Raw genomic sequence first — 27,822 nt, 5'->3', positions numbered from 1 at the left:
ATTGATTCATCAACAAGAAAAGTATAAGAGAAGACTTGAGGGTCATTTGGAGACACACCAGTAGATACTTAGTATCTCAAGGAAATTCGATTCTCAAGGAAGCGGAGATTGATTTCAGAGGGAGTTGCACGGTGGAGGAAGAGGAGGGCTTCAACAGTAGGCAGTGATGAAGGAGGAGGTGACGCAGGGTCTGTGGAAGACAGTGCAGAAAGAGAGACACAGTCTAGAGGAGAGACACAGGGCCTATGCAGGCTGATGCAGAGGGACGCAGAGCCACTCAAAGCCACGCTGGGTCATTTAGTGACACATAAGTGGGAGCAGGGTCTTCAAAGTGTCAGATGGTCTCGGAGGGAAAGTTTCAGGTGTTTTCTTTTAGTTTCTCTGTAAAATCATTCCTTGTAAAAGCAATTGCTGCTGAAGATTAATAAAGCCCTCATCTGTTGCACCGGTTTTCCCACATTGGGTTTTTCTGGGGACAATTGTCCGAAGATAACTGTGTCGATGTGATTGATTCTTGTGCATGTATATTTTCTCTGGGTCATTGTGTGATAACTGCAGTAGCATTTATTTTAATATTTGCTGAAGGAATTTCGTAAATAACTTATTGAGAATAATAAGTAGGTGAAATAAATCAGTTGCTGCAGTAATAGAATTTCAGCTTCGAGGGAGAATTCTATGAGCAGACTTGCGGAGTTGCCATGGGCTCCCCCTTGTCCCCTGTCGTGGCTAATCTCTTCATGGAGGAGTTTGAGTCTAAGGCTTTGGCCTCCTCTCGCCTCTTACCAAAGCTTTGGAAGAGATTCGTTGATGACACGGGTGTTGTCTGGTCTCATGGTCCTGACGAGCTGGATCGTTTCTTCCATCACCTCAATAACCAATCCGCCGCCATTAAATTCACAATGGAAAAAGAAGATAATGGCTGTCTTCCGTTCTTGGATGTTCTCATCTCTAAGAAAGTGGATGGTTCCTTTTCTCATCAGGTGTATAGAAAGAAGACGCATATTGAGCAATACTTGCATGCTTCGTCGCATCATTTCCCTGCTCAGAAGTTAGGGGTTCTTAGCACGCTTGCCACCCGTGCTGTTAGAATTTCGGATAAGGAGAGCCTGGAGAAGGAGAAGGCTCACCTCCTAGAAGTCTTTGAGAAGAATGGTTACAATAGGCACCTCGGTCAAAAAGCCTTCCTCAAGGCCAAGAAGGAGCCTTCTATCCGTAAGGTTCCTAATGATCGTATCATGGGTGTGAACATCCCTTACATCCAAGGAACCACGGACAGGATTGCGAGGATTCTGAAGAAGTATGGTGTTACCACAACTTTTAGACCTCTCAAGACTATCCGTGGCTCCCTCAGGTCTGTAAAAGACCCGATTGACCCTAAGGACATGAAGGGGGTCTATGTCATTCCCTGTTCCTGTGGGACCCCTTATATTGGTGAGACTGGTCGCTCTATCAATCAGCGGATTAGCGAGCATTCGGCTGACTTAAGACATGGTAGGACCAAGTCCTCTGCCCTGGCTGAGCATGCAGGGAAAACTATGCATCATGTATGTATAGAGGAGGCTCAAGTCATTGCCAAAGTTGCGCATTTTCACCATCGCAAATTTAGAGAGGCCCTGGAGATCGAGAAAAGGCCGAACAATCTTAATAGGGATGATGGCTGGAAGATTAGTAGTTGTTGGGTCCCAGCCTTATCTTCCTAGCCTTTTTTCTTTGTCTTAGGGTTTCTGTCTCCCCCTTCCTTCAATTTTTCTTTTGGCTAATTTGTCCATTATTATGGAGCGTTCTAGTCTTTAATTAGTTAGAAATTAGTTTCGGGTGAATTAATGTATTATCCTTAACCCGTTTTCATTGATTTGATTTCTTCCATAATTTCATTATTTATACATTTATTATTATTTCTAGTATAGCCTTAGAATTGTGTCTTCCCTTTAACTATTGTCTAAAAAACCCCTTTTTAGACCTTATAAAGAATAATATATTTCCTAATGACATAAATAAATATTGGACCATCAATATCGGACTTTACCTAGTATATCTTAATTCTAAGAATAATAATGTTTTGTTTGAAATTATAAATTATTAAGTAGATATAGATTTGTTATAAACATATATTATTTTACATAACTTATTAATTTAATGAACCTTTATATTTAATAAGGAATAGGATATATTTTAAAGAACTAAATAGTGAGGGATCTAGCTTACCAATGGACCATTGAATGATTATTACACAAGTTCCTAGTGTAACTAAATTATAAAATAATAGTGATTTATTATCATTCCTTGTATCTAAATAGTATTGGAATAATATCGAATAGAGATTATTTATTATTTATTATGAGATATAACGAACATTATAATTAAAATAATAATATATTAATAACATAATGAACTTTAATATTTTTTGAAATAATTGAATACTGATTAGATAATGTTTATTAATAGATATTTGACCATTAGGTTTAAAGGATAAAATTAGCTATACTATTAGTAAAAAATCTTGGGCTTTATCAACCCTATAGGTAATAATATATTTACCTAAGGGCTTATTTACCTTTAATTTTCCTATTAAAAAGTATTGAAACATTATTTTAAATTATGATGTACCCACAATATTAGTTATGCTAGTGGACTTTACCTAATATATCTTAATTCTAGGAATAATGATGTTTGAAATTATAAATTATTAAGATTTTTTAATAAACATATATTATTTTTATTTTAATGAACCTTTATATTTAATAAGAAATATTTTAAAGAATTAAATTATAAAATAATAATGATTTATTAATTTAAATAATATTAAATATAGATTATTTATTATATGTTATGAGATATAATGACCATTATAATTTAAATAATAATATTTGGATTCCCTTAAGATTTGAGATATTAATATATCTAATTAAGCTATTTATAAAAATATTAATTATCGAATTTTGTGGTTGACCAGGATCATTGGGTCAAAATTTAGCCGTTAGCATTATAGCTGTTGGAGTCTCTGCACACTCTATTTAATCAAGCATAATCCAGATTGGTGCTTCAACTTGTCCTGACGATGAACCACACTGGTTGGTTCGAAACGCGTCGACAAAAGATTGGTTATGTGATTTTGCCGAAGATATCTAAACAATGTTATGGATCACAGAAGTCTAAATTCGTTAATAGAATTTCAGTTTAGAAATTTTCACATTAACTAGGGAGGTATTCATTAAATGGTACAAGGCTATTCAACACTAAAGAGATCTCATAAAAAGAGTCGGACTAGTAATCCATCTGTATAGCATCAATATAACCAACATTGTCACATAGCAAGGCCTTGACTAACAACTCTATCTCTTAATACATCAAAGCACAATGTTGGTGAGACCAATGATGATAGACACCTTCATCATTGTCTCTCAAGGTATATAACCACCCCGGTGTTCACTGAGTATGACCTTCTAGGACTCTTCTTGTCTTGGGTTCCCAGCCCTCAAAGAATATCAGTTCTCTTGCCTACTCTTATCTTGGATGCTCTACACATCCTCAAAGAGTATCAGATGCCAGATGATTACTCAAATCCCCATTCTTTCTTCCAAAGTGAAGACAAGAATGATGTGTCTATCTCTTCCTCTTAATTGAGGAAGATATACCCAAGTTTCCTTTGACTAGGAACTTGACCAAGCTCCTTTGTAATTGGGAACTTGTTAGAACTCCCTCTTAGCTAGGGACTTGTCCATTCATCAACAACTTCTTCTTCGTGGGTCCTTCAGTTGTCGGGCCTCTTTCTTTTGATGTCATGAAGTCTTTGTTTGAACTTCTTCTTGGTAGGGCGCTGGCCATCGATCACTTTCCTTTTTGGCTTGTCATGTCATTTCTTTCTTCATGGGAAGTGGCCTTCTTGGAACCTTCATCATATGGCTACATCTTCATCATGCTTCTTCTATCCACCACATGAATGCTAGTTGTACTTGTATTTATAACTCGTGTTTGAGTGACCCTGTATGGACTTATCCAGATATTTTCCAAGAAATCAAAACATATTAAATCAAGTCATACCTTATGAGATGACTCTTCATCATGACATCTTTCTGTAGGTATCAACATCTTGCATACATGTTGACACATCTCCCAAAGATATCCATTGTCCAGGGTTTTCATCTTGTCCATCAAAGTCTTCATATCTTTTCAGGAGATTTTCTAGTCAAGTTTTCTTGATCTTTTGCCTTCATCAAGGTTGCATATCTCACGATCCCTTCCTTCTTCACACATTTCATTCCTAGTAGCTTTCAATCAGAGTTTCTTCATTGCAGTTAACCACCTCATATTTCATATGAGGACATATTATGTTGATTTCATCTGGTGTGACTTATGTCTTTTTGCATCTTTTCAGAGGAGGAGGTCCTTTTCCTTAAATCATGCTTCCCAAGATAGAAATTGTTGGAAGGGGGGGGGGGTGAATCAGTGTTTCTTTTCAATTGTTATTTTTATCAGTTAAGTCATTTATATTTAGAACACAAAAATGAATAACAGGAATAAATGATTTTATTAATATAATCTTTGTAATAAATCAAGTACAATGTATATAGGGCATCAACCAGTTTCCAAGCACCAACTTGGACTTTTTGTGAGGCTCCAACCTCCAGAGCACCAACCCTGTCTTGTCAAGGCACCAACCTTGGATTTAGGAGCACCAACTTTCAGGACACCAATCCTTCCAATTCTGAGGCACCAACCCCAAGGGCTCTAACCCCCTACTATATATTGTCTGGATATGTTTGGTAGTAATTGTTTGCTCCCAACCCTTCTGGACCTACGACTTACTTCTGTCCTCCTGCTTCTTCCATGTTTGTCAGACCTTCGACTTCCTCTGTTTCTTACAGGTCACTCGTTGTGAACTTTCCTTGTTCTCTGTTATAGATGCCTGATACGCCTGACTTTTGGCTTCCTTTTTCGTTGGACCATTCGGCTTCTCGATATTTCGTTCACTTGACCTTCCGGCTTCCTCTGTTCCTTCAAGTTCACGAACTGTTACCTCTTCTTTGTGATAGATGCCCGAGATACATTACCCATATGGAGATCCCACGTGCCACATCATTCCTTTAATCACAATCGTAACTTCCGGAGGTCTTTTACAAGTTGTGCCCATAACATACTCTGTGCTTCGATATCAACATCTCATCGATCTTCACATATCAACATAGTTAAAAACCATATAATGGGTGGTCCCACCTGCCACATCATCACCATAATCGTAGTCGCAACTTCTGGAGGTCTTCTCATAACATAGTCGATCTCCCTACTGCCGACTGAGCGGATGCAATACGATCTTAAGCAGTTTTTAATAAACTTGTCGGGTCCACAACCTTATTGCAATCAACGGTTTACTATCGTTACATTTCTTCAAGACTTGTGATATGCGACAGACGTGATATTCCAATAAGCTTCTTTTGATAACTCAATCGGGTCCACAACTTTATCACAAATGACGGTTTTAACATGTCATCCCTTTTGAACTTTGCGATTCAACAGATGCAATATTACATTAAGTTATGTCATAGTGGTGCAGTCGGGTCCACCATAATATTGCAATCGCAGTTTTTACTGTGACATCCATTTATGAATTGCGATATGAAAGTTTTGATACAACAGATGCGATATTACAATAGGGTGTGTTATAATGGAGCAATCGGGTCCGTAATAATATCACGATCGGAGGTTTTAATGTGACAAGGCTTTAAACACTTGCGGTATGGCAGATGCGATATTTCTTTAAGATGTATTATAATGGTGCAGCGGGTCCACAATGTTATCTCAATCGACAGTTTGCGGGACTTCGACTAGCACATGGATTAAGAACTGGCCTTAACCCTCGCAGTTGACCATGATCTAAGGGTTGACTATGAGATCGTCGGCTAGGATTAAGTGCCGACTTCAGCCACGAGTGCGGGACTTGAGTCCGTACTTTCCTACCCCTGCTCTTTCGATATCTTAACTCCTCTGATACTCTGCAATACTCCTTCGATATGTTAACTCCTCTGATATTTCTCTGGTATTTCATGCGATATTACTGTTAACTCCTCCATTAACACTGTTTATGCACCTCTGCCAATGTGTTCCTCTTTGCTTCTCGTGGCTTCCAATGACCTCTTCCAATAGCTCTTCTTTGATTACTCCTGTTCTTGACTTCCAATGGCCTCTAATGTCTTTCCAATGGCTTCCTTGATGGCTTTGCTCCTTGGCTTCTTGCTCCTGTTTCTTCACGGATCTGCTCTGCTTCTCCTTGGCTTCATATCATCATTTAGTATCTAGAATATTGCCATATTGACATCAATGACAATTTAGATCAACAATCTCCCCCTTTGTTATTGATGGCAATATTCTTCTTCTCTCCCCCTTTGACATCAATGGCAAAGGAGTGCACAAGGACTCCCCCTGTCGAACTGCTCCCTCTGTCATGCAACATCTTTATGAATCAACTTAATGTGATGCTAAAGAAATAACCCCCATCTTTTGACGAAGATGTTCAAATGCTTCTCGAGGAAGAGGTTTTGTGAAAATATCAGCTATCTTCTCCTTAGTATTGATATATTCCAAGATGATGTTTTGTTCAACTATTTGTTCATGAAGGAAATGATGATTGGTATATGTTTGGTCTTTGAGTGCATCACTGGATTTTTGCTGAGGCTGATAGCATTTGTGTTATCACAATAGATGGTAATTGGTTGATTTGTACCTATGTTAACATCTTTTAGAGCTTCCTTCATCCATAATATTTGAGTGCAACAATTTGCGGCAGCTATATATTCGGCTTCAGTTGTAGATAGTGATATAGATGTTTGTTTTTTGCTGAGCCAAGATACTAGACAGTCTCCTAGGAAGAATGCATTTCCACTAGTACTTTTTCAATCCTTGACACTTTTGGTCCAATCAGCATCGGTGTATGCAGTCACAGTAAGAGTTGAGCTCTTAAGGTACCAAAGACCGAAATCAGGAGTTCCTTTCAAGTATCTGAGAATTCTTTTTACAGCCAACAAATGGGATTGTTTAGGAGCTGATTGAAATCTTCCCACCATTCCTACTGCTTGCATAATGTCGGGTCTCGTAGCAGTTAAGTATAGAAGGGCTCCAATTGTTGACTTGTAATGAGTTGCATCTACTGGAGGAGAGTCATCATCTTTGCTTAATTTGCAATCTGTGGTCATAGGTGTGCTCATGGGTGCACAGTCTTCCATTCCATATCTTTTAAGCATGTCTTTAAGATATTTGGCTTGAGATATGAACATGCCTGTCGTGGTTTGAGATACTTGTAGTCCAAGGAAGTAAGATAACTCTCCTATCATCGACATCTCGAACTCTTTTGACATATTTTGAGCAAACTCATGGCTCATCTCATCATTATTACTAGCAAAAATCAAATCATCAACATAGACAAGTGTGACTAGTAACTTATCCTCATCCGTCTTTATGTAGAGATTACTTCTTGCCACCCCCTTCTTGAAGCCTTGTTGTTGTAGATAGTGATCCAATCTTGCGTACCAAGCTCTAGGAGCTTGTTTCAACCCATATAATGCCATTTTCAACTTAAAAACAAAGTCCTTTCTTTCTGCTAGATTAAACCCTTCTGGTTGCTCCATGTAGACTTCTTCCTTGAGTTCCCCATTCAGAAATGCCGATTTTACGTCCATTTGATAGATTTTAAATCCTTTTGAGCAAGAAAATGCCAAGAACATCCTTATAGCTTCCACACGAGCTACTGCTACAAAGGTTTCTTCAAAGTTAATTCCTTCAATTTGTGAATAACCTTTACAAACAAGCCTTGCCTTACTTCTGATGATTTGTCCATCTTCATTCATTTTGTTTTTGAACACCCACTTGGTTCCAATTATATTATTATCCTTTGGACGAGGTACCAACTCCCATGTCTCATTCTTCTCGATTTGAGACATTTCTTCTTCCATGATTTGAGACATTTCTTTACCCAGTGAGGATCCTTGCTTGAGTAAATGTTTTTGGTTCTATCATGGATAGAAGAGCAACATCATTTTTCTTTGGTGTACTTGTCATCCTTCTTCGGGTTTGCATCCCTTCATCTATGTTGCCAATAATCTGCTCTTCTGGGTGATGTTTTTGGAGAAACTTCATCTCAGAAGGGGTTTGAGATGGTTTTTTTTCCTTGTGTTTTTCTTGATCTTTTTCTGCTTTTCCAAGTTCTTCTTCAATGAGAGGGTCAACTTCATGTTCTTCAATTTCTTTTTCTGGAAGGTCTTCATCAATCTTCACATCAATGCTTTCCACTATTTTCCATAATCGATTATTGTAGCACTTGTAGGCTTTGCTCCTTGTAGAATATCCAAGGAATATCCCTTCGTCAACCCAAGAATCAAATTTTCTTGGTGAGCCGTCATTGATTTGTATGAAGCACTTGCTTCCAAAAATCTTGAAGTATTTTACTGAAGCAAGTCTTCCTTTCCATAATTAATAAGGAGTCTTCTCATTATTTGGTCTTAGTTGAGTTCGATTCAAGGTATAAATAGTTGTCCCGACTGTTTCTCTCCAGAATTTTGGCTGCAAGTCAACTGCTATGAACATTGTTCTTGCCATTTCTTGAACTATTCGGTTTCTTCTTTCAAATACCCCATTTTGCTTTGGTTTTCTGGCAGCAGAGAGTTTTATTTCGATTCCATGTACTTTACAGAATTTATCAAATTCTTTTGATGTGAATTCTCCCCTCTATCTAGTCTGAGACATTTAATCTTAGAGTCATTTTCATTTTCTACAAGAGCTTTAAGATTCTTAAAACACTCAAATGCTTCAGATTTATATTTTATGAAATATACCCACATCATTCTAGTATAGTCATCAACAAATAAAGCAAATTACCTTTCTCCTTGGAGTGTCGGAGTTCTAGTTGGTCCACATAAATTAGCATGGATGATCTCCAAAGGCTTTGATGTAGAAAACTCCTTGGTCTTGTGGCTAGTTCTAGTTTGTTTTCCATGTTGACATGGACCACATACTCCTTGATTTGGCTTGAATAACTTTGGGATGTCTCGTACTGCATTAATCTTGCTGATATTGATCAATTTATCGAAGCTTGTATGTCCAAGTCGCTTGTGCCACAACCAACTTTCATCTGTTTGACTCAAGTAACATTTATCTTCTTGTTCAGAATGTAGATGTTATCTGGTGTTCTAACCCCTTTCGCCACAAGTTCCCCTGAGGAAGAGTTTCTTATTTCACAATCTTTAGTGCTAAAGACAACATTATGTCCTTGATCACAGATTTGGCTAACACTCAGGAGATTGTGTTTGAGCCCGTTTACTAGCAAAGCATTTTGAGCCTTTCCTTTTCCATTAATAAGGGTAACAGTTCCTTTTCCAGCAATTTTGGCAAATCCACTTCCAAAGGATACATTTCCTTCCTTTTTGTTCAATGAGACAAACTTCCTTTTGCCCTTTGCCATATGTCTAGAGCACCCACTATCCACAAACCAATGATTTTCATCACTGTGAGCACATAGAGCTAGGCCACATTTATCCGTGTTGGGATTCTCATTTTTTGCTTTTCTTCTTTTGAGGGGGCAATTTTGTTCATTGTGTCCATTATCATTACATAATGAGCAAATCAGATCAAATTTGGCCAAGGGATCAAAAGAGTTGTAGGCCTTGATTTGTCTTTGCCCTTTGGGACCATATGGTTTGTTTGTTTGATCCTTCAATTTTGGTGTTTCATTCTTACGAGCCATGCAATGTCTAGCTTGATGACCAGAATTTTTACATTAAAAACAATGCCCAAAAAATATAGTTTTGTACCTGTTGTAATAGCCATGATTTGAATCAACATTCTTCCATGGAGTTACTCTCTCTTCATTCTTTGGATTTGAGATGGGCCTTTGATGAAATAATCTTTCTTCTTTTGGGTTGCTGGAAAGTACGTTGGCATAGCTTTTTGCATTATTCTTAGTACTTGATGGTTCTCCTTTAAAACCTCTCCTAGATTTGTCATGTTGAGGTTTTTGATCATTTAGAATAATGTCAAGTATTTGAGAGCTTTCCCAACCCTTTTTGACTTGCTCCAATTCCTTCCTCAGAGATACTATTTCGGCTTCACGTTCTTCACAGATTTCTTCTTTTTCTTTTAGTTTATTTTTCAAAAGGTCTTCCCTTCTTTTTGTTTCCTCGTTTTCTACCTTGAGAGAGATGATTTTATTTCGTAATTTCTCATTTTCTTCAATGGCACTCATTAACAATTCATCTACATTTCCTTCTAGACTTGAATCATCATCATTTGTGAATGCCATGAATAATACTTCTTGGCTTCCAGCATGGTCATTTTCTTCATTTGATTCATCATTACCTCCTTTGCAGTGAGGGAACTGATTAGTTGATTTCTTTTTGATGACTACAAATTCATCTTCATTAGACTCATCTTGCTTAGAGAAGAAATTCTTCTTATTGAACCCTTTCTTTTTGTATACCATCCTTTTAGAATTTTCCTCACCATCACTATCATGCTTAAGAGGACATTTTGCAGCATAATGACCTATTTTTCCACATTTGAAACAAATAAGAGGGTACTTACCTTTTAGCTTAGATCCTTTCTCTAGTCTTCGTACAAATTGTGCCAATTCGGATTCAACATCGAAGTCATCACTACTGGTATTCCATTCTTTCCCCTTTTCTGATTTTGAGGCCTTGAATGCCGCATCTTTGGAACTTGGGCATCCTTTTCTCATGTCATAGGCAATGAGGATTCCATGAAGTTTATCCATCTTGAGAGTATCTAGATCCTTCATTTCTTCTATAGCACTTACTTTGGAGTCAAATCTGTCTGGGAGAGATCTTAAGACCTTTTGAACAATAGTGCTTTCTTCAATTTTTTCTTCCAAAATTTTAAGAGAGTTTACCACTTCAGCTACTTGGAGAAAGTATGATGCAATATCTTCTTCATCATCCATTTTCAGACTTTCAAATTGCCTTCTATGAGTTTGAAGCTTTGCCTTCTTAACTTTGGAGTCCCCATTGTATAAGCTAATTAGCTTATCCCATACTTCTTTGGCCGAGTTACAATTCATGACTTTTGTACATTCAAAACCAGTGATTCCACTAATAATGGAGTTTAAGGCTTTTGCATTTGCAATGTAAGCTTTCATTTCATCTTGATCTGTTGGAAGAGTGGAAGGAGCTATGTACTCATTTAAAATCGAATGCCAAACTTCAGGTCCAAGGGACATTAAGTAGTAGGACATTCTTTTTTTCCAAAAACCAAAAATTTGTGCCATCGAACAAAGGAGGTCTTCCTGGCACTTCTTGATTTCTCATTATGACTAAGAATCCTTCTTCTAGCTGTTAGGCTGATATGAAGAAGCTGGCTCTGATACCAATTGTTGGAAATACTGAGGGGGGGTGAATCAATATTTCTTTTCAATTGTTATTTTTATCAGTTAAATCATTTATATTTAGAACACAAAAATGAATAACATGAATAAATGCTTTTATTAATATAATCTTTGCAATAAATCAAGTACAATCTAAGTCACCTGACACGGGGATTCGGGATTCGTGGTGTCAGATTCGGACACGTTGACCCCCTGGAACAGGACACGTACGATTCGTTATATATATATATATATATATATATATATATATATATATATATATATATATATATATATATTAAAAATTAGATATTTTTTACACAAATTTTAATTAATGATACAAATTTATTGATTTCAAACATAGATCTTCATCTATAGCTATTAGCATGTATAGTACATACAAAATTCAAATAAATGTTACTGGTACTGGTCACATAAATGATAAATCTATTAAATCATGATTCATAATTCATAACTGAAAGACAACTTACAACTACAAGATAGTAAGATAAACACACTGACAACTGTAGTTTTCTCATTAAGTCATCAAATCAAAATGTGTTACATAGGTAGTGCTGGTGCAATGCCAATGGCAAATAGAAATAGAAAATATAAAACAACTACAGGTATACAAGCCTCAAGGCATCAATCAGCATCAGAATCAGCATCACTGTCCTCATCATCATGGTCCCCACTGCTCTCCTCTGCATCCTCCTCCTCCCTTGTATCCATAGTCGCCTCTGCATCTGCTGGTGTGGAGGTTGACCCCTCTAAGTCATCAAATCTAACAGGCTCTAGCACTGGATCATTGAGATCCATGTTGGCCAATGCCAACTCAACACTGGTGTCCAGACCCATATCATCAGGAAAGACATCCCACATCTTTGTCCTTCCCCTCAACCACTCTTCCCTTGATCCACGTGGATGTTGGTGGCCACCCACCTATCCCATTTGGACCCCCACAACTGTCTCTTTCAATTTTTAAGTTTCCTTAATTATAGCGCAGTTTACTATTTTTAGCATTTTTTCGGGTCCTAAATTTCCGGAGCCGTTTTGAGGCCCTAAACGACATTTTTTGGGAAATCCAGCGATTTTTTTGATAAAAATCGTCTTTTTCGTCGTAGTCCTCGGAGAGATCTTTCCAACGGGCTATCATGCATGTCAAACGGAGATAATACGACCAATTCGCGACCCCGGGAAGTTGGCTGTCCAACTCACCCCAAAACGGGGCCCACAATTTGGCGTTTCATCTTCTAGGGTTAGGTTTTGGAATGTGAAGGGTTTTCCATTGTTTCTCAATAATAAATAGGCCTTCGAGCCTCATTGTAAACACAGTTCAGGACAGTTCAGAGGCATGTAGCCACCACATCTCTTCTCAGAGATAAGCTACCATCGCCCTAGCTGGTTTATTTCTATTACTGTTTGTAAGCATATTTCAGTATTCTCCATTAATGAAATGAAGTATTATTTCCGCTGCATCTCTGTATTTATGGTTATCGCATCTCTATATTTATGGTTATCTCTGTAATCTATTGCGTTCCTGTTTAAATTCGGATCATCCCTCTACCTGTAAATAAGACAAAGGTTGGTGTGCACACACACCATTGTCTCTGCCCTGGACTGCTCAAGCCTGCGCTTCTTCACACTATACAAATTCCCATATGTGCTCCAATTCCTCTCGCAACAAGAGGATGAAGTCACCTGAGAGAGGAGCCTCATGGCTAACTGCTGAAGAGGAGGGCTTGTTGCCCCATGATTTGCACACCAAGAATAGGGCTTCTTAGCCCCCCTGTCTCTAATCACATCATAACCTCCAAATCGACCACTGCCAGTGGAAAACTCTGCAAAGGCATTCTCCACCTTAGCAAGCAATGCACTATCCTGATAAATCCACCTAAATGCCTCTTTCCTCCCCTGCGAGATTTCACCATCCATGTGAAGAGGGAATGTGCGGGAAGGTCCACCATTCAGCCACTCATGGCTGTAGTATTTGGGGTTCAATGAGTGAGCCAAACAATGTAAAGGTGTACAATTCTTGTCCCATCTGCTGACAAGAATATCATGTATGGTATCACAGAGGGCCTCTGGTGATGTGTCATACTCGGGGAACTCACTCTTTAGAATAATGCTCCTCACAGAGTCAATCATGGAATCCCATCCCTCATAAACCTCTCTTAGGATGGGTTTTTCTGTATCTACAAATCAAAACAAAGAAATGATAGGGTCCATGATCCGAATAATTAGATCTACCCTCTCCCACCAAGCATCATCTAGCACTGTGTCCTTCACTCTTTTAGAGGCTACCTGATCTGTCTTTCACGAAAAAGACCAAAACTCAGAAATAACCATGGACCCAAGAGCGGTCTTGACCTCCCTCAACCTCTTCAACATCATGAATGAAGATGCAAACCGTGTATCAGCAATCTTCAACAATGATAGATTGTTGTACTCCTTTTAGATAGTGAGGGCATTTGTATGATTTTGCACAAAGTTACGGATGTGTCTTGCATCCTCAATAATGCTTCCAATCCAAAGCACATCAGAAGCAATGGATTTCAGTGTTAAGTTCAATGAATGGACAATGCAAGGTGTCCAAAACACTTGTGGATATTTAGCTTCCATAATCATGCCAACAACCTTGCAAACAAGTGCATTATCTGTAATGATTTGCACACAAGAATCAACACCTACATCTTCAATAACTTTAATAAATAACTCACCCATAAATTGTGCATCCTTGTATTCGCCAAATGTATCCACTGCTTTCATGAAAAATGGACCACTCAAGGAAGACACCATGAAGTTGATGAGTGGGTGTCGTGCTGGATCTGTCCATCCATCAGAAACAATGCTAACCCCAGATGTTGGCCATGATGCTACAATAGGCTCAAGCATTTTTTGCACCGCTTTTTTTGCCTTCGCCAACAATGTGGTTCTCAGCTTCTTTGACCCAGGAGGCACATACCCTGTTGGAGCCCCTTGAGTTAGAGCTCGGCACATCTCAATAAATAGAGGTGAATGTGCAACATTAAATGATATGAAGTTTTGATAGAAGAAGAAGGCAATGGTGAGATCAAGCTCTTCCCGTCTCTCTTTTTGGAAAATCTTGTCCATTGGACCAAGTGCTCTTCTTTTTGATGCTTGTCCCCCAGTAGAAGTAGAACTCTCAAATGGAAATTTGGTGGTGGCTTTCCTCATAAATCGAAGGGGGTCTTCATTCTTGGGTTTTTTTTATTTTGAAGCCACATGTTCCATACCAACATTGGCCTCCTTTTCCAATTCTTTTCTCTTTTGTAAAGAAACAACTTTACAAGCTCCAATCCCACAACCAGGTAAAGCCAACAAATGTGATTTCACAAGGTAATATGTGCTTTTGAAAGAAATGTGACAAAAGTTGCATTTCCATTGCACATTGCCTCCTCCCTTTCCCTTGGTGTTTGGCCCATCCTCTCTTGTGACATATTTCCACAATGGATATTTATCATTGTCTTTAGGTCCTCTTCCCTCAACATTACTTGCAGTAGACTCTGATGATATTGGGGGAGGAGGGGCATCTCCACCCATGACATTCTTGCCCTTCCTTTGCCCCCTAACTGCTGCCTTTGATTGAGCCATGAATACTGTAAAAGAAATGAACAAAGCATGCACAAATTTGTAAACAAAAAATCATATACAAACTGTTGTAAGAAATGCAAAAAAATGGAGGTGAAATGCACTTACTTGGTGGTTGATTCTCCTTATTGAATGCTCTACTCCCTTAACTCCTTGCTGCAAACCCTTCTCCGCTTGCCAACAGCTCACAAAACACTTGCCAAATGAAAATATTCGTGGATGTAATGAACAAACACGCCCTTTTCATACCCGCGCAGGTCAATTTTTGAGCCTAGCGAGTCCTGGAAAACAAGACACGATTCCCAAAATCGTGACACGCTGCCAAAATCGTGACATGCAGTCGGATTCGATGTGTCAAAAAAGAACACGACGTGTCATGGTTTTTGGACACGAATCTTGACAGAATTGTGTCGGACACGATGGAATTAGGATTCGTGGGGCCTATAGGATGAATCCAGTTTCATAGAGTACAATGTATATAGGGCTTCAACCAGTTGCCAAGCACCAACTTGGACTTTTTGTGAGGCTCCAACCTCCAGAGCACCAACCCTGTCTTGTCAAGGCACCAACCTTGGATTTAGGAGCACCAACTCCCAGGACACCAATCCTTCCAATTATGAGGCACCAACCATAAGGGCTCCAACCCTCTGCTATATATTGTCTGGATACGTTTGGTAGTAATTCTCTGGTCCCAACCTTGCTGAACCTACGACTTACTTTTGTCCACCTGCTTCTTCCACGTCTGCCAGACCTTTGGCTTCCTCTGTTTCTTACAGTTCACTCGTTGTGAACTTTCCTTGTTCTCTGTTATGGATGCCTGATACGCCTGACTTTTGGCTTCCTTTTTCGTTGGACCGTTTGGCTTCTCGACCTTCGACTTCTCGATCTTTCGTTCGCTTGACCTTTCGACTTCCTCTGTTCCTTCAAGTTCATGCATTGTTACCTCTTCTCTGTGATAGATGCCCGAGATACGTTACCCATATGGAGATCCCACGTGCCACATCATTCCTTTAATCGCAATCGCAACTTCCAGAGGTCTTTTACAAGTCGTGCCCATAACATACTCTGTCCTCCGATATCAACATCATTGATCTTCACATATCAACATAGTTAAAAACCATATAATGGGTGGTCCCACCTGCCACATCATCACCTTAATTGCAGTCGTAACTTCTGGAGGTCTTCTCATAACATAGTTGATCCCCCTATTGCTGACTGAGCGGATGTGATACGATCTTAAGCAGTTGTTAATAAACTCGTCGGGTCCACAACCTTATCGCAATCAGCAGTTTACCATCATTACATTTCTTCAAGACTTGCGATATGCGACGGATGTGATATTCCAATAAGCTTCTTTTGATAACTCAATCGGGTCCACAACTTTATCACAAACTACGGTTTTAACATGTCATCCCTTTTGAACTTTGCAATTCAACGGGTGCGATATTACATCAATTTATGTTATAGCAGTGCAGTTGGGTCCACCATAATATCGCAATCGCAGTTTTTACTGTGACATCCATTTATGAATTGCGATATGAAAGTTCTGATATAGCGGATGCGATATTACAATAGGGCGTGTTATAATGGAGCAATCGGGTCCGTAATAATATCGCGAGTGAAGTTTTTAACGTGACAAGGCTTTAAACAGTTGCAGTGTGGCGGATGTGATATTCCTTTAAGATGTATTATAATGGTGCAGCGGGTCCACAATGTTATCTCAATCGATAGTTTGCGGGACTTCGACTGTCACATGGATTAAAAACCGGCCTTAACCCCCGCAGTTGACCGTGATCTAAGGGTTGACTATGAGATCGATGACTAGGATTGAGTGCGGGACTTCAACCACGAGTGCGGGACTTGAGTTCGTACTTTCCTACCCCCGCTCCTCTGATGTGTTAACTCCTCTGATACTCTACAATACTCCTCCGATATGTTAACTCTAATATTTTTCCGGTATTTCATGCGATATCACTATTAACTCCTCCGTTAACATTGTTTATGCACCTTCGCCGATGTGTTCCTCTTTGCTTCTCGTGGCTTCCAATGACCTCTTCCGATAGCTCTTCTTTGACTGCTCCTGTTCTTGACTTCCAATGGCTTCCAATGTCTTTCCAATGGCTTCCCTGATGGCTTTGCTCCTTGGCTTCTTGCTCCTGTTTCTTCACGGATCTGCTCTGCTTCTCCTTGGCTTCATATCATCATTTAGTATCTAGAATATTGCCATATTGACATCAATGACAATCTAGATCAATAGAAATATTGATCTGCAACCATACTGCATGACATTATAAAACTTAAAGACAAGTATACATACCTCATTTTACCTTTAGGTTGTCCATTCTTCTTTCAACAACTTCCTTGATTGAAAGATCTTCAATCCCTTGGACACCTTGTCTCTGTATCATCTCTTGTCACTCTGTTGATGTCTAACTGCTACTGCCCACCAACTACTGCGTTGCATCTGTGCTGTTGCTGACCCTGCCATACTGTTGCCAACACTGCATCCGCACTGCAACTCCCTCTCATCTGTTGTTGCTGCAACTGCAACATATACAACATCCAAAATAACTTCTCTCTGCTATTGAAACAGGTTCTCCACTATACGCATATGTTCTTTGAAATAGACAAACTTAACTCTCCCTTGAGCTTTCGTGAGTATATCTGCAACCTTCTCTTCTATGGGAACATTCTGTAGCTAAACTGCTCCTCTCTGTACACAATCTCTGATGAAGTGACACCGAATATCGATGTGCTTCGATCTGTCATGAAACAATGGATTCTTAGAGAGCTTTATGCAACTTTGGTTATCATAATTGACACTGATTGCCTCCATCCTCTCCCTCAACAAGCTCACTAGCAGCTTCCTAAGCCATATAGCTTTGCACGTAGTTGTGCTGGCTGCCATATACTCTGCTTCCACAGAGCTTAGTGCTACTGACTTCTGCTTCCTACTACACCAAGAAACCATCCCTGATCCAACATTGAAGCAGTACTTGGAGGTACTTTTCCTGTCCACTGAACTACCTACCCAATCTGCATGTGTACCCACAAAGTCTGACATCATCCTCTCGAGTATATTTCAACCCATATTCAACTGTGCCATGAATGTACCTCCGAATATGCCTCGCTGCTGCCCAATGTACCCTTTTCAGTTCCAACATGAACCGACTAAGGGTGTTGAATGCGAAGCAAATGTCTGGCCTAGTGTTGACCAAATACATGAGAGACCTGGTGGGGTCGACATCCTTGTCATCTGATGCATATATCTTCGTCCGGTTGGTAATCATGGGTGTAGACATGGGTTTGCAATCCTGCATTCTGAACCTCTTCAAAATATCTGTAGTGTATCTTCCTTGCCCACGGAAGGTCTCCCCATCCTTCTGCCACACCTCCAATCCTAGGAAAGAATGCATCAACCCCAAATCCTGCATGTCAAATTCTATTGCTAGGTTTCTCTTGCAATCCTCTATGAGCCCTGATGATCCTGTCACGAATAGATCATCCACATACAAAACTAGAATGAGAGGCTCATTCTCGACAATCAAATAGTAAAGGTTGGGATCCGTGCTATGTTGCAGGAAATGTGGGGTAGGGGTACATTTCCGTACGGAAGCTGGTACGAAACGGTGAAATGCATTTGGTATGGCCGTGAAACGCGTTTCCAACCATACTGCCACGTTTCACGAAACTGAAACGTGGCCAATACGGCCGGAAATGCGTTTCACGGCCGTACAACACACGTTTCAGCATTTACTTGTGTTTTTTTTTTAAGTTTGTTTTTTAATTTATTTTTAGGGCATGCTAGTGACTTCTAGTTGCTTCTAGATGCGTGTCTAAAGTTATAAAATTGAATTTTTTCCCTAGTGTTGATATGCAGTTCATCAGGAAGTTTGAGGCATATGCAGTTCATGATAATGTTAAATTCTTAAAGTAAAAGTGATATTCTCCTTTATTTTTCATTTTCATCATTTTACTTAAATTTTTAACATTACCATGAAATGACTCAAGATGTTTGAGAGTGGTTTTGCCCTCATTGGATTTCATATGGAGAAAGTAGAATATTAGATCTCACTCAAAATCCAGCAAACTTATCTGTTTTTCAGGATTTCAGGATTGGAGGGATTGCAATGTTTCCATTAGATTTTATCATGTACTAGGGTATGGAACATGTATTTAACCAAGAGAACCAAGCCCTCTATGCAAGGGAAACTCCCAATAATCAAGAGCATGTAGGGTACTAGGGTATGAAACTTGTATTTAATCAAGAGCACTAAGGTCGTTCGACTATGTAGGAGGAGACTCCCAATACAACAGTGGTCCTTCTAAAGAATGGGATGTGGATGCAGAAAATCCTATTTTGCATCTCTCTCTTGCAACCTTATAGTCTTTATTGTACGTGCAACCTCATATATCAATATAAATAAAGGCTGATTTTGAGATTTGGATATATAATAAAGGTTGCTTTTGGATATTCCGATATTTTTATTTTCATTATGTGATCATTCATGAGTAAATGTGATGTAAATTAAATCTTAATGTTTAAATGTAATAAATTATAATGTATCATTTATGCTTTATGATTGCACATATATATGTATATTTAAATATTTTTAATATATATATATATATATATATATTAGCGTTTCCCCGTTTCCAAAATATGGGGAGGTCGCATTTCGTATCGCTTCCTGTTTCAGAAACTTGTACCCTTTTCCCCATTTCGTACAACCTAGGATCCGTGTCACTCTTTACGAACCCCATCTGCTACAAGTAGGTGTCAATTCTACCATACCATGCCCTGAGAGCCTCCTTAAGCCCATATAGAGCCTTCTTCAATTTGCAAACATGCGTGCGCCTCTACTGAGTCTCAAAGCCCTCTAGCTGTTCTATGTACACTTCCTCCTCTATCACTCCATTCAGGGAGGTTGTCTTGATGTCCATCTGGTGAATCTGCCATCCCATCTGAGCTACTACAGATATAACTGACCAAATAGAAGTGTATCTGGAAACTGGGGCAAAGGTTTCCTCATAATCTATCCCTTCTTTTTGTGCATACCCCTTTGCCACGAACATAACTTTGTAGTTTTCCACATTGTTGTCTGCCGCATACCTTTTCTTATAGATCCACCCTGAACCTACAACTGATCTGTCTTCTGGCATGAGCACTATCTCCCAAACATCTTTCGTCATGATAGAGCTATATTCTTTTGCCATGGCATCTATCCACACCTGATGTTGTTTGGCCTCCTGAAAACTAGAAGGTTCTGCAACCTGAGCTACCAATGCTTGGTACCTGTCAGGTTGTCTGCGCTATCTCTTGCTCGTCCTAGGAGTTCCAATAAACTCCTTTGCATCTCTTAATGTCTAACGAACCTCTTTGCTGGCTCGACCACTAGTCATGGGAGGTTCTGCCAGTTTCTCCTCATTGTGTCTCTACTGCTCCATCTGCTGAGAACTCCTCGTATTTCGTGCACCTAAGGAAATACTAGTACTGGTCATAGTACTTGACCCTTGTGATTGTCCTCCTGCTTGTCCCACTGGCTGCCCTTGCTGCTGGACTAAAGGAACTTCTACTGACTGATTATGATCGCTCGCAGGCATCTCACGAGACTTCCTGAAAGCTCGGTCCTCCATGAACTCCACGTCTCGCCTTACTACTATCTTCCTACTGCTAGGAATGTAGATTTTGAATGCCTTTGAGGTTTCACTGTACCCAATGAAGAACCTCTTCTCTGCAGTCTGATCCAGTTTGGTCCTTTTAATGTCTGGCATGTGACAATATGAGGTCGCTGACTTTTGGCTTCTTCCGTGTGAAGACACCTTCTAGCGTTTTCTTCCCCAATGCTCTATGAGGAGTCTTGTTCTGAATATATATTGTTGTGTTACATGCCTCTGCCCATGGAAATCTGGGTAGATCCTTGTCATATAACATAGCCTTTACGACTCCAACAATGGTTCTGTTTTTTTGCTCTGCTACACCATCTTGTTGTGGATTATATGGAGTTGTCCATTCTCTCTTGATGCCTTCCTTCACACAGAAATCTGTGAAGCCTTTATCAATGTATTCTCCACCATTATTTGAGCGAAGCACCTTGTTCTTCTTCCCTATCGCATTCTCCTTGAGAGCTTTAAACTCTTTGAAACTATCAAAGACCTCATCCTTGGTCTCCAAGAAATAGATCCATGTTTTCCTGGAATGATCATCAATAAAATGTTATTTCTCCCCTTCTCCCAACGAATTTTGTTGTGCAGCTTGCAGTAAAAACTCTCTGCATCCAACTAGGACTTTGCTCAACGAAAAATTTGATTTGAAACTGCTCCCTTTGACTGCTAGAATCACTAATATGGGTAATTCGATTTTCCTGCCTCACTTTAACTAAAAAAATCGAACTACTACCCTAGTAACTCGAACTACCTATTCTAGGCTCTGCGTAGTTGCTTCTTGGAATTTCGATTTGCTACTCCCTCTGAACAACGAAATTCCTTTTTGCTTCGGAGTTTCCCAGTTGATCAATTAAGCTTTGATACGATTTTATCTATTGCAACTACCGAAGATTATTCTTCTAACTCAAAAATTAATTTTGCAGTTTATTTGCTTACGACAAATAACGAATAAAATCACAACTGCAATTTTCACCATAAAAAATACTGCGAAAAGTAAAATATTGGAAACAAAGAAATTCTAGCATACACACAATAAAATTAACACAGCTATTTTTGGACAATTGTCCCTGGAAAAACCTAACTTGGGAAAATCGATGCAGTAGATGAGGGTTTTATTATTAATATTCAGCAACAATTCTGAGTACAATAGTTTAGACGCCCAACTGGCAATCTAATCTGTAAAATATTGTGAGAAATTTTCTCACCGTACAACTATTTTCTGCCTCTGAAATAGCTTCATTGACCTCTGCGGTTTAGTGCCTGCATCAGCCTCTGCGCAGTCCCTACGTTGGCCCTCTGAAGATTTCAGCCTTCCGTCGACTCTTCCGGGAACTGAAAACTTCCTCCCATAATGCTGCTCCTTTCCTCTTCCTCCTGCTACTTACCCTGTGGCTCTATCTTTTCTGCTGAGTTGCTGCTACTGAGAAAATCGAATTGCCTGGGCAATTGAGTATTTGCAATGGATGATTTCCACCACCACATCGACTTTATTTTAGAATCCACTGTTGGAGCACCAACGACCAAGATTAAAATTTAATCAATGGCTAGGATCATTTCTAGGTCGATTCAAGTGAGTTTCTATATGATTCTCGCCGTATCTCAATTAATACTGATTAATTAACCATATTCCCTAAGTTTAGGCTTAAGAAATATTCAAAAATTGGTTAGTAATCTAATTGAGTCACTTCTAGGTGAAATTTCTAGAAACGATTTCTGGGTTTTGGAGATCTCATGTATTCTAGCCTCCACAAAATTTCGTGGCTAGAGCACATCCGATGCTACAAAAACTAACATGGAAGACATTTTATCTTATTTTAAACATATCAAGACTCCATTGCCCAAAGGACTAGGCACTAGTCAAAGGATTTTGGCGATCAAACTCCTCTTTCCCCATATTTTCTCCTCCTAAATTTTGGTCCAGTAAAGGTAGGGAGGATATCTAGGGCTTGTAGCGAAATTTTAGGAAGGTGATTTTTCGGGAATCCAAGGGTCCAAACATCAAGCTCAGGGTCTAGGCTACCCATGTTCCATGTTTGGTGGGCATCTGCTCGAGTTTCATCCATAAAATCTCTTGCCCTAGGTGCTACTCCAAGAAGGAAAACCTAGGTCTTTCTCTCCCACCTTGGGGGCTTCTTTAAGGGTTGTATGAGCATAGTATTTGGTGAAATAATCTCAAGAATCCCTTTCTTCTCCTTGCCTTGACCTTGGGAGTGCCTTGGAAGCATTTCTTCCCATGATTATCCATAAAACCCTAGGTGTAACTCAAGTCTTTTCTAGGTCTCTTAAGGGGAGTGAAGATCCTCTTGGAAGTATCAAAGTGTTGCATAGTGCTTCTTTGAGAGGTCCTACACTATCACTTGGAGTGTTGATCTTAGGAATACATATCATCATCACAAATCTCAAACCCTAAGTCATGATCTCCTCCTAGGCCTTTCTTGGAGAGCGTTTAGCTTCCTTGAAGCATTGAGCCATTGTCGTGTCTCTCCTTGAATGGCCTTTATGGAATCACATCATATCTAAATCATTGATCTATTCATTCTAAGTGATTCCCTTCCTACTAGGACTCCTCCCATCCGTGAAAGTCTGTAAAGAGTAGGCGACTGTTGGAAATATTGAGAGGGGAGGGGCAGTAGTAATAATTTTTAATTTATACCCAATTAAATAGTCTGGAAAACATTCCTCCCAAAAATATTCTTCCTAATGGAGCAAGTTTTATTGTTTGTGCGATCACAAACCTTTCACACAAGGATAGGGAGACATCCAATGGAATTTTCTTTCTCTACCTCTACATTTCCTCCTTTTTGACTTTATAGGGCGTGTTTCTTTTTCATGTGTTTTTGTTAGCTTATTTTACTCTGTGATTTTGGAGTAGCTTAGTGCACTCTTACAGATTCTTATCACTGATTGTATGTTTTATCCTATTGAGCTATCGTTTTGGTAATTCCTTGGATATTAATATAATTATCCCTCTCTCATATGCTTCTCTTCTCGCTTTTCTACTTCCACTTTTATGAGAATGGTGATGACCCACAAAATTTAGGGTTTTAAATTTACAAACTCTACTAAACAATTTTGATGCATTTCTTGACTTTTGGTGAAAGTTATATTTTGGTAACATTGTGTTTCTTAGTTGCTGTGACACAATGTCTCTTTGTTAAAATTACCAAGCAATTTACGTGCAGTCTAGGATGAGCCCTAAGTTATTTAGGATAATACATTATTACACATTTTGTCCTACGTTGATGTTTGTTGTGCTTTTGTTTTCTTTTCAGGTGAGGAGTATGAAGCGAGCACGAGACATCAGAGATCAATTAGAGGGGCTCTTAGAAAGGGTCGAGATAGAGCCTTCAACCAATTTAAATGATCTTGAGTCAATAAAGAAGGCTATAACGTCAGGTATCTACATCTTGGACTGAGAAAGTTCATTCAAGTGTCAATTTTCTTTCAGTTTAACTTGTCAATGTTTGCCTGACAATCATGGGTTTCTTACTTTAATAGGATATTTTTACCACACTTCCAAGCTGCAGAAAAATGGATCCTATCGCACAGTCAAGAACCCGCAAATTGTACATATACATCCAAGTTCTGGCCTTGCTCAGGTAACATGCATGTGACCAATAATACTTTATTTGGTTTCCTTTTATAAATTCTTTGGTTTTGTTCACTTTACACCTCACCCTTTAAGACTTTATGATGGAACCTAAACACAATAGAATGTCTTTGGCAATTTATCCTGGGTAGAGTCTATGATGAACAACTATATTGATTTTTCAATGTTACCCATAGAGACATTTTCCTTTTATTGTTTTCCAGTTTTAATGATGCAGGGTATTCTGTTCTGTGCCTGGCTTTTATTTTGTTTAAGTTTTTACAAAATTCTAAAATGGCAAAATAATTGAGCACCCTCATTAACCAATATTCTCCAGTAGCAATTTATCCATCAGCACATGTTCTTGATAATTTCAATCAAGCTATGTTTCCAGTATATAAATGCAGATACAGATACAAGGATGGATAGGTATTTTCCTCTTTACAAGAAAATTTTCCATATAGCTAGGCGTGTGGACGAACATAGAAAATACTATCTTGATTCCAGAAATATTACTCAATAGCTTGGATATCCATTGATATTAGGATGTCGTATGAGTTTCCGATCACACTAGATATCTACAAGATATAAATCCTTGTCATCATCATCATCATCATATCAGTGAAGAAGTTTCACGTCATTGACTTTCTCCGGCATGTGGAGTGATTTTCATATCATTTTCTTTTCTTACCCCCATTCTCTGTGATTCCAGTCTGAGGTAATTTATATGTTCGTTTCATCTACATGTCTCTGCCTTGTGTTTAGAATAATTTGGTGCATTTCACTTTCACATGTATAACAAAATATATTCAAGGCTAATCATCAACACTATTTTAATTAACATTTGGCCGCCAAGAAAGTCAAATGTTTACAAGTGGAAGGTCACTTCAGAAAGCATATCATCAAGGAGTCTAATATTTGGTAGGTTAAATGTAAAGTTTGCCCCGTTGACATACCTATACTTGCAAAACTCTGGAAAAGCATTGTTACGTTGGGGATCTTTTGAAAGAGTTGCAGATTAAACATGGGAAAACCTCTGGATGCATTCCTCTTTAGCTATAGCTATTATTTTATTCGATGTATGACGTTTTCTTTCCTACGGTGTGCTTGTGGCAGGTCCTACCACGCTGGGTTGTTTATTACGAGTTAGTTTATACAACGAAAGAATACATGCGACAAGTATGGACTCGTTTTTTCTTTCTGTCAAAATTTTCTTAGCGTTTCTGAACTGATTTCAGTTTTTTATATCATTGGACGGTTATTTTATTTAACTTTTTGTGGTAGTGTAGGCGATTGAAATCAAACCTGATTGGCTGGTCGAGATTGCTCCGCACTACTACAAGCTAAATGATGTGGAAGATGGTAAATTTCTTATCATACAGTTTCAACATTTTTCCTTTTATCGACATGTGATGCTCATCTGACTGAAACAACCTTCCCTTCTTTCAGCTGGGTCTCAGAAACTGCCAAAGGGTAAAGGCAGAGCAGTAATGGATAAGTTCTGATTCCAAAGCTTTAGAAAGTTATGTGTTCTGCAGTGGTTTTATCAGATGACACAATGAGGAGTATAGAGCATAATTTATGTATAACTGATTCAATGGCTTGTTACTGAAGATGAAGTCAATAAAGAATGGAGTTATTCCCCCTAATGAAAAGAGTAATTCCTTGTGAGAATATGTGAATAATTTATTGCGCTCTAAATATAACGTGTATTTTACTCAAATTTCAGTGAATTTTTGTCCTGCAAACTTGCAGCTCCAGAATCAATTTTTTAAATAAGTTTCTATTAGCAATCTACACATTGCGAGGTGAAAGTTCCCATTTTTGTATGGTTGGACGAAAGGGTGTAACACCCTCGAGTACGGTACGTTGAGCTGTAATATAAGCCATTCAAGAATCTGAAAATGAACTGCTTGAATTCTGATACAAGATATGTAGGATAGGTAAAAACATATACATCTCTCATGTAAATATATAAAGCGTTATTGACATGCCCAACATTGTTATTTCAATTGTTTGACATGGACCCATGTTAGTTATATGCAGTAATAATTTGTTGTTAAGTGTAGATTCTGCGTTTTACATCATTATATGATGAGATAAATTTATAGTGGCAGCCATAATTTTGAAGCTGGTTGTTTAATAAAGTTGGCAAAGATCCATAAGATGTTTAACAATTGAAGCATTTTTGCTGAAGGAATAAGCATTCTATTTTAATTTTCTTTTTCAGACGCGGGGTTTATTTTATTTTGGTATGTGCTTAGTGGGGAGTGCATATAGTAAGTTAAAGTTAAGTTGCTTGGTGGGGTGTGCATGCTAATCCACGTATTTACATAAAAGGTTACGTAAGGTTACACTGTTTCTGATATGAAAGATAAAAGGTCCATTTATAACTTTATATCTAGCCTAGGCCATATCCTATTTATAGAAATTTGAACTCCTTCATGTTCGTTTCAAATGCTAAAAAAAAGTTGAAGTGTTAGGTCATTTTGTTGTAATTTTGTGAAAATTAACACAATTAAATATTTTCAAGTTTTTTTTGGTTGTGAAAAACTAGTGTTACTTCACAGTTAGTACCCAGCCCATCACTTAGTTTAAATATAGCTAATTGGAGTACGAAATGCTGCGAAGGTGTGAGATGATTAATTAAAGCTTTCATAAAAAAAAATAGAAATGAAAGGGAAAATGTTGTGTTAAAATGTTGCTTTTTGGTGAGCAGTCTACCTCACTGATTGTAATGAAGTTTTATTACTTTTTTTTAGAAATGAAAGGGAAAATGTTGTGTTAAAATGTTGCTTTTTGGTGAGCGGTCTACCTCATTGATTGTAATGAAGTTTTATTACTTTTTTTTTTGGAGTGTTTGGTTTAAATTGATATGGAGAAACTTAGTTGCAAGTCAATGAGATGTCAATTCCAATAAACTCGTTTTGCATAACCAATTGTCTCCTCCAAAGTTCACGGGAATTGAACATAATTGATATAGGTTGAATGCAATTGTGTGTGGCAGTGAAGGCATGAGAATATGAAACAAAACTTTTATTGTTATTGTCTTTTTTTTTTTTTTTCAGAGAAAAAATGACTTGAGATGATCTATAATTTGCCATTTATTATTAAATTAATTTTTAAATTAAATATTAAAGACATGTTAATTAATATTTATGAATAATTCGTAATAACAATTGTTTTCTATTAATTTAACAACTAAATTATAAGTAGCACAATTATATAAATTAAATCACTAGTAATTATAGATGGATATCAAAAGACTTGGTTTCTAATCAAAATACTTGGTTCTTATAATATTTCTTATCGTGAAAATAAAATAAAAAACATTTAAAAAAATTAAATATTAAAATAAGTAAAATATATCATTATCTCTTTTCATTTTTTTCATTAGACGTGTGTCTATGATTTGTGATTTAGTACTAAATTCATGGAATTTGATATTCACTATGAATAAAAGCAGGAATAAAATTGCTGTAACGAACGGTTGGTGTTTCAAATCCTTTGACCTGCAAGAATAGTAGACATTAATCACAGACAAAAGAAATTAGAAAATAAAACTTCTTAATTCAATTTCTTGTTCTAAAAT

The 27,822-nt window shown here is 38.2% G+C and overlaps 1 protein-coding gene across 2 annotated transcripts in view; it reads left to right on the top strand.

Moving 5' to 3' along the window:
* The window catches only part of LOC149212293 (pre-mRNA-splicing factor ATP-dependent RNA helicase DEAH1-like), a 445,368-nt gene extending 419,147 nt beyond the window's left edge, over positions 1–26,221 (top strand). For both annotated transcript variants that reach the window (XM_089391813.1, XM_089391812.1), the window contains 5 exons: positions 23,914–24,037; positions 24,140–24,240; positions 25,347–25,409; positions 25,520–25,592; positions 25,680–26,221. In XM_089391813.1, coding sequence (XP_089247939.1) covers positions 23,914–24,037; positions 24,140–24,240; positions 25,347–25,409; positions 25,520–25,592; positions 25,680–25,735 — 417 coding nt within the window. In that variant the 3' untranslated portion in view covers positions 25,736–26,221. The remainder of the gene's footprint in view (positions 1–23,913; positions 24,038–24,139; positions 24,241–25,346; positions 25,410–25,519; positions 25,593–25,679) is intronic.
* Positions 26,222–27,822: the final 1,601 nt, after the last annotated feature.

Source organism: Pinus tabuliformis, chromosome 1_1, assembly GCF_031772625.1.
Source record: "Pinus tabuliformis cultivar Carrire ecotype Pingquan chromosome 1_1, CPIR1, whole genome shotgun sequence".
Classification (NCBI taxonomy): Eukaryota; Viridiplantae; Streptophyta; class Pinopsida; order Pinales; family Pinaceae; genus Pinus; species Pinus tabuliformis.
Note: the sequence above shows the minus strand (reverse complement) of the source record. Positions and strands in the feature narration are given on the sequence as shown.